The sequence below is a fragment of the Sinocyclocheilus anshuiensis genome, unplaced genomic scaffold (genome assembly GCF_001515605.1).
Source record: "Sinocyclocheilus anshuiensis isolate Anshui unplaced genomic scaffold, SAMN03320099.WGS_v1.1 scaffold735, whole genome shotgun sequence".
NCBI lineage: Eukaryota > Metazoa > Chordata > Actinopteri > Cypriniformes > Cyprinidae > Sinocyclocheilus > Sinocyclocheilus anshuiensis.
This window is the reverse complement of record NW_015548245.1, coordinates 505,044-513,438: the sequence shown is the minus strand read 5'-3', so window position 1 is coordinate 513,438 and position 8,395 is coordinate 505,044. Positions and strand designations below refer to the sequence as shown.

Here is an 8,395-nt window from a genome sequence, read left to right as displayed (position 1 = left end):
ATATATATATATATATATATATATATATTTATATTTATAAAACATATATATGTTATAGTACTACACATTTTGTTGCGTTTAGTATATTCTGATATTCTGTTCAGTTCAGCTGAATAAATTGGAAACAAATTGGACAAAATGACAAAAAGGCAATTCAGATAGATTTACATTCTGTTTACAGAGCATTTGTTTAACTAAGCATGTGTCACCTAGTGTTCTGACAAATCCAACAGGAAAATGGAGCATACAAAGGTTTGATGATTGAGTGCTATTTTTATCTCCCTCGGCAGGAAAACAAAACAGATTTTAAAAAATCCAAAATCTGAAAGGCGTACATACCATGTTTAGAGCTTGTGGGACAAAAACTACAATGATTTTAAAACATTTTGACAATAACACAAAAGAGAAAAAAATATCAATCATTTATTTTATGTCCAGCAGGCAAAATTCGATTACAGAAAGGAGGGTAGTTCACCCTTAAACTAGGTGCTGGGGCTGATTTATTTGTCCAGCTGAAAAAGTTAAAATGCCCGTTGCTAGGGAACTGTACCACCAATCCACCCCATAATAACACACTATGCAATTAGCCATGCCTGGAGTGTGTGTAGCCCGTCAAAAGACTAGAAAACCATTATCTCCAACTTCATATCCAGGTTTTGCTTTGGGGAGCGAGTGTTCATTATTTTTGAGTCCTCTTCGAAGTTAAGTATGCTTTTTTGGAATTTGTTTTGCTCAAATTTTAATGATTACAATGACACTGTAAGTCCATAAAGTCCATCTTTCACAAGTCTTAAAGTTTTGAAGGTGCACTCTGTATTTTTTTATTTATTTTTACTTTCACTTTTTATTTTACTTTCAGGATAGTCGCTAGTGAAGAGTTGGGCTCTCGGGCGAGATCCCAATTCGTCAGTCACGACTGACGTAACGTCGAACGTGACTGACTGAAAGGGAACTGTTAACATTATTGTGGCTCCTAATGTTAAATGCTAATGCTAATAAATTTCTCCACATAGCCTATTATAAGGTGCCTCCGAATTCCAATACTGTTAGAATAGGTAGGCCTACTACATTTGTTAAGGAACGAACATTGCGACTAAAATCACAAAAGTAGCTACTGCATTTGATGAAGAACGGAATTCATGACTTTTAAAAAGTATGTACTATATAGGATGAATGTGTAGAATGAATTTATTCTGGATGTACTTCATTCACCTTGTTGTCATCGTCATGTGACCTACAGCATCAGTTGCATAACATCATTGCCGTGGCTTCATGGGATAGTAAAGTGTCCATGCACACTTCAGAATCTCTCTGGACGTAGTAGGTAATTCGAGTGTTTTTTGCCTGCTATTTAATGAAAATATAAATTCAGATGTACTACTCTGTTCACATACTGTTTTTTACCTACTATGTAATAGGGAAGCAGGCATATTGGACTCAGGAATAAACTTTCTGCATTGGCTAATATTGAAGTTGTCTTGAACTGATACTGACTCCTAGTGGCGTGGATGTAGCATCTCAGAAGTTTTCAATTAGGGCTGCATGATTCATCGAATACGATTGTCATGCGCATTTTGTTAAAAAAGGCGGTTCTGTAATCAGCAGGAAATCATCATCACGTGCTTTCAGATGGAGCAGAATTTACTACACATAGCCGTAGTTCACTGACAAGTTACGCAAAAAAATCGTAACTCGATTATGAAATCGAAGAAATCGTTCGCGATAATGACAGTTGTTTGCATAGCTTCTCAGTGAACTACGGCTCTGTGAAGTAAATGCTGCTCCATCTGAAAGCATGTGAAAATACCACATTTAATAACATATTTTTACTCCAAACTCACTTCATAATGTCAGTCGAGTGTTTGAAATAAATCCTTCTGTGAGATGATGTGGCTTCTTACACAGAATAAGGCACGCAACATATTTCATAGTATTTAAGCAGTGATAAAGGCATTGCATTATAAATATACTTTATTTTAATGAAAATTATAATAATAAATACTCTGTATAACAGAATAATAAATCTTCTGTTTATTCAGCTGCAGCGATAGGCATTTTCTGGGTTTCTTCTGCGAGGCATTTTTGGAGTTTCAGCGCGAGAGCGCCCTCTGGCCTTTGGATGGAGATTTACTGCTGATCACAGAACCGTGCTTCACTGAAAGATACGCATGACAATCGCAGCTTATGTTGAATCGCGATCTCGATTTCATTTCGATTTATCGTGCAGCCCTATTTTCAATTGTCAGTGTTGTTTTAGAAATGATGTAGCCGTAATCAACGAGAGAGAGATTTTTTTTATTATTATTAGGTTGATTTGAATGATATGACTTTCTTTGCTGCACTGGCTAATACTGAATTTGTCTTGAACTGATAGTGAGACCTAGTGGTGTGGATGAAGCTTTCAGTTACCAGCGTCATTTTAGAGATAGTCATAATCAACATTTTTGTTTAATCAACATTGTTAACAACATTTTCACTTTTTTTTTAGGTTGATATGACTGCAGTTTTGTGTTTATAAAAATATTTTAGATATTTTTTGTGTAAACTGAGGTAAATTACACCTTAAGACATAATTTGAACCTTGTTTTTATCAAATGTATTTATTTTTGTCCAAAACAGATTTTTGCCAAATTTTGTAAGTCTAATATATATTTTACAAATAACATAACATTATAACACTTCATACAGACATTAAAGTAAGTTCAGCAAGCAAAAACACACCCAAAGGGCTTCAACACAGTGACAACAAAGTACAACACTGACTCCGACATTGGGCCAAAATGTCACTGTCACTAATTATAGAGCACAGTTGAGTTCAGATTCAGATCTTTAAATCAGTTTTGCTCGTTAATGGTCTCTCGCACCAGCTCATCTGCATGCCCTCAAACTCACAGCTGGGGTGATTCTCTCTTACACATAAGAGCTCTTTATATATTAATTTATGGTTAACAAGTCATAGATTAATAATTGAATATGTCGCCACAGTTTCCATCGGTCACAGGAGAGTTTTCACAACAATGAGGGTCAACTCATAAAGGTTGGTGCAAGCTGTCACATGTAAGGGGTATAAATGTATACAATTTATTATTAATATTTTTTGCCAATGACAATAGTTTTGACAGTGGTGTTTTTATTTGTTGTTTTTTGTGTTAAGTAACTGTTTATGTATATATGATATTTAGTATATACTTATCTGAAAATCCTATTACAGGTTACCCAATATAGTGTGATTAAAATATAAATCAAAAGGTCAGTAGGTGTTTAATGAACTGTATCTTATTTTTCCTGTACAATAATGATACAAATGTCCAGTGTAAAAAATGTGACAACTTGCCCCAGTCTTCCCTTAACCATGCCCTGGTATTTTCATTGAGGAGATAAGCCATCGAAAGTGGCTTAAATTGTCAAATCTGTCTCATCTGAAAAAGTTCGGTCAGAGAAACAATGTCCTTGGAAGAGTTTCAGAAGATTGCAGGACTAATGATTAATGATGCCAGGCTAAAATCGTTTTACTATAAGATATTCTCCCTGCGTGCGAGGCGTGTGCAAGTGTGTGTATTATTAGGTGGTACAAAATCACTAAAACCTCAAAGCCTACAACAGCATTGTAAGGTATATTGACTGTGAAATGATGCAAGAATATATTTAGGATGAAAGAATAACTGACAAATATAAATATAAATAAATGATGTCATTATTGAGCTAACACTCTTTAACTCTGCCTTATATTGTGTTGTCAATAAACCCATATAACTAATTATCTCAGATTGAATTTTTGTTCCGTTTGATGGCTTAGGAATTGGGATTTAGAGTCAAAAAATTATTTATTGTACAGTATATTTTCATCAAGATATTTTATGCCAAAGCTGTATTTTTTTTTATTAAGTCCCTGAGGATATAGTCAGCATAAGAAAGCTTTCAGCAAGCACTTTCTGTTATTATTTACTCCACCTCATGTCTCACCTTTCAAAACCTTTTTGACTTTTTTTTTTTCATCAGAGGAACACAAAATGAGAGGTTTATAGCAGAATGTCCAAGTTGCTGCTTTTCAAACAATGAAAGTGAATGGTGACTAATCTCAGGTGAGATTTTAAATGTGTACTGACGTTCCTCACATAAGTTTTCATATTAGATAAAAAGACTTTGAAAATAGTGTTTGAGTCCTATGGACAAATTTTATAATGCTTTTGTTGCTTTTTCCCTTTTTTAACCCTGGTCTCCATCCGCTTACAGTGTGAAGAAGAGAGCAGCTTGAACATTCTGCTAAACATCTCATTTAGTGTTTTCTGGAAATGAGGTTAATTTGAAAAGATATGAGGGTGAGGAAAATTGTCTAAATGTACTTTTTTAAGTTAATTATCCCTTAATGGCTCAACAATGGTATTCTATTGTGGTGTATTTCTAATAAATTCTAATTAAATATGGTTTTATATTAATTTAAATTATTTAGAAACACAGTTTTATGTCAAATTGAAAAGAGTTAAGAAAAATAATTTCTCTTTCAAATCAAAACAGAAATGATCACAATCATCACATGCACAGTTTGACTGGTCCATGGTAATTCACAAAATTGTGAATTATTTTGTTAGTTAACTACATAGTTAGGTATTTTATTAGTTTAGTTTTTTGTACAATATAAGATTTAAATACATTGAAAGACAAATCAAAGTGTTAAACTTCCTTAAATTCTACACAACATAATTGACAGTGTGCTGAATGATTCAAAAGGGTCTGGCTGCAGCTGGCGCTTGCACTCTCAGACGTGCATTCTCAGGCTTGCACTCTCAGACACTTGCACTTCCGCAAGCGACGTCACTTGCAGTCTTTTTTATTTTTTATTTTGTTCTATTTACTGATTACTTTTTGTGATTCAAACAAAAAGTAATCAATAAATAGAACAAAATAAAAACAAATAAAAGACTGCAAGTGACGTAGCTAGCGGAAGCGCATGTGTCTGAGAGTGCAAGCCTGAGAATGCACGTCTGAGAGTGCAAGCGCCAGCTGCAGCCAGACCCTTCTCGAATGATTGATGGTTTAACCAGTGATCCCCTGCATAAATGTATTTTTTATATCTAATTTTTTTCTTCTTTTTTTCAAAGCCTGAAAAACACACATGGATAATTTATCGCTCCCTTGAAGGATGTCTCGGGGAAAAAATCCTTTAGCAGTGCTACTAATAGGCAAACAAAGGTGAATGGGTCCTGAATTCCCCAGTGGCTCTGATGACCGGAGGTGCATGTGAAAGCAGTCAGTATGTGGGTACGTGGAAGTTGAGAAAGACAAATGCGCAAAAGTGTTTCTGAACGAGTGGAAGGGAAAGTGGGGCAGCTCCCAAAGGACGTTCTTCATGCCTGCTTCGTCCTGTCAATCAAAAACAAAGATGAACGTGAAGGATCTGCTTTTTCAAACATCCATCTGCACGAGAACCAGTACAGGAGGTGCCTCGGCTACTTTGGCCTTGCGTGGGAGCAGCCGGGCAAGACTTCGGTAAGACGGCGTGGCCCTCAGCAGGATCTCTTTGAGTCCGGCCCGGAATTCGCGGCGAATCAGGCAGTAGAGCACTGGGTTGAGGCAACTGTTTGTGTGGGCCAAGCACACAGTTAGCGGGAAAGCATATGCCTGGGCATTGTAGAAGGCCTTGCTGAAGGGCACCAGGTCAAACTTAATAAGAATGCCCCACAGAGTAAGGGCCTGATTGGGCAACCAACACAAAAAGAATGACAGGACGACGATCACAACCGATTTGGTAACCTTCGAGCGCCGCTTGTGCCGCCCCTGCTCACTTTCGGAGCCAGCCACGCCGCTAATCCTACGGCTTAGCACGATTCTTAGAAGTAAGAGATAGCAAACGGTGATCACCACCAGTGGGATCAGAAACCCAAGCAGGACCTTTTGCAACTGGTACAGTCCTAGCAGCAACTGTGGGTCCCAGCTTCCCGTTTCAGGGAAGCGGACCAAGCACAGCTCCTCGTCTGTCGCAACTTGGGCTATCGTGGAATAAACTGCATGTGGGAGGGTTGCTATCAGGGATACGACCCAAATGCCCAAGCTGATCCACTTGGCCGCAGCCGCCGCTGCTCGGCGACTGTGCATCTTCAGCGAGGACACAATGGAATAGTACCTGGCCACGCTCATGGCGGTCAGGAAAAATACACTGGCGTACATGTTCATCGTGGTGACTGAGCTGATGATTTTGCACATAACTTTGCCGAATGGCCAACGGAAGTCCAACGCTGTGTCTACGGCCCAGAACGGTAGGGTTAGGACGAACTGCAGGTCAGTTAGAGCCAGACCCATCACAAAGCAGTTGATAGAAGACTGCTTCTGCCGGTAGCGTGAGTGCAGCAGGTAGAGCGCCAGAGAGTTGCCTACAAGCCCCAGAGCGCACACCACTGAATAAATGAGGGCGATCATCACACGCACAGCCAAACTAGACCCATCACCTTGTAATGTTGAACTAGACTCCTTTGTCAACAAATGCAGCCAGCAACGTAAAGATAGGTTCCCACTGGCAGCATCCGTACAATTGTCCAGTGCCGCGCTGGTGTCCAGTGTGTGCTCACATTCTCCCAGAGTTTGTGTGGTGTTATTCCTCTCCATGGCAGGCTTCCACTCAGTCCGTTGTCATGGTGAAATTATGCAAAGGAAGAAACTAATTTATCTCAAGTTCATTGTGACCACCGCACTTTGTCTGTCAGCATGCATAACTACTTCACCGGCAGCGAGAGCGCGGTCTCATCATTCCCTCTCTCTCGCGCACCTCTGAGCGCTCTGCAGCGCGCGCACATTCTTTTATACTCCGATGAGCATGAAGCGCGTCCGCGCGCTGCTGAGGCACGCGCCGCTTTTATGTCAGACACATACATGCGGTGCGTAATGAAACCTAGCTTTTACGTGTTGTGGTTCATAATACAAAATGAATGTTAAAGTTATTAAAAGTCATACAGATGAAGCTCAATGACTTCAATTTGGTTCAATACAGAAATGTTGTTTTGGACGAATACATAATTGCTTAAATTTATAATATATGCTTTTGAGTACTTTTTGAATTAATCAAGATACAATATGTTCCTTAATCTTTTGACACAATATCAGTAATGTATTATTGAAAATATAAGTGTTATTTGACATTTAGTTTCGATTTGTTTTTAAATCACACTGTTTAGAAAGTTGTTGAAATATTTTTTTCATTTGTTATACTATGTAGCACACACACACACACACAACTATATACTCTATATTGTGATGAGTTGCCAGCAGCTCATCATATGTCACCCTGGCAACACACACAAACGAGCTGAGGAGAAATCACCAAGCCCAGCTGATGGCAATCAGTCAATCTCCTATAAGGATATAAACCCCGGTGGAAACAGAAGCGGTAGATATTCTTCTCTCGACTTAAACTGAGGCTTGTGCTTTTGTTTCTTTGCCAGAGAGTGACTAAAATGAGCTTGATGTTACGGATCCTCCACAGGCAGAACGCTACACAAACTGATCCCTGTCTGCTCAGAGGAGTTTCATCCACTCTCACCCGGGCCATTAACAGAGTGGGAACACCCAAAAGGAGCACTTCTTCACTAGACGCAGACCTGAGGAGTAGGCTATAGTCAAGGATCCCCTGGCCGAATTCCTTGCGTTTGATATACACTTACTATATAATTAAATATAGTATTCTATTGTATGGCTTCTCTAAACTTAGCTACTGCAAATTTATACATTTATTTAATATGTATTTTATAAAAATGTCATTTATCATACGAAGATCATGTTTTTAGAAAGTTATATACAAATGTAATCTAATCTTGGCATGTTGTATTTTAAAACAATCTATTACAATATGTTACTCTTTCTTTCTCATACACGCACTTCATCTTTCTCACTCTCTCTCTATGTGTGCTAAGTCCACCTCCAATTTAATTCACTGCAATTCAATTATTCCTATTTATTTCAGACTTTCTCTTTCCATCCATGGTAACTTGGTCACACAGGCTTTTTTCACATTCACAGACTTTCAATTACAGCCCACAAATCTATAAAATAACTCAGAAATCCACACAATGAAAGTGATAACTTCTTGATTTCCAACTATGGAGCCTTTCGTCTTAATGGTTGGGTTAATTTAGAAGGTTACTGAGCTAAGAATTGCACAGTTTTTGCCTCGAGGAGCAGAGAGACTGAAATGTATTTGTGCAAACTTTGTGTATCAAATCAGCACCAGATTAATCAAGTAAAAATGCAGCTCTCTGACAGGTGCAATAGACGTGAAGACCTGGAGGCCAGGGGCCCAAGGGAGACACGTCAAAGCAAAGAGACAGACCACAGTCCTGTGGATGAAAGATGCAAGTTTATCTGTATGATTAAAGAGGCACTGAGTAAGATGGAAAAACCTGCTGAA

At 38.4% G+C, this 8,395-nt stretch overlaps 1 protein-coding gene across 1 annotated transcript; it reads right to left on the bottom strand.

Moving 5' to 3' along the window:
* Positions 1-5,054: 5,054 nt before the first annotated feature.
* LOC107655214 (relaxin-3 receptor 1-like) lies at positions 5,055-6,773 on the bottom strand. Its single transcript, XM_016442648.1, has one exon. The coding sequence runs from the start codon at positions 6,598-6,600 to the stop codon at positions 5,404-5,406; it is 1,197 nt and encodes a 398-aa protein (XP_016298134.1). The 5' UTR covers positions 6,601-6,773; the 3' UTR covers positions 5,055-5,403.
* Between the last annotated feature and the right edge of the window lie 1,622 nt (positions 6,774-8,395).

What these genes read in the sequence shown, in the direction of transcription:
- LOC107655214 (XM_016442648.1), bottom strand. Translation starts at nt 6,600, where the DNA reads ATGGAGAGGAATAACACCACACAAACTCTGGGAGAATGTGAGCACACA.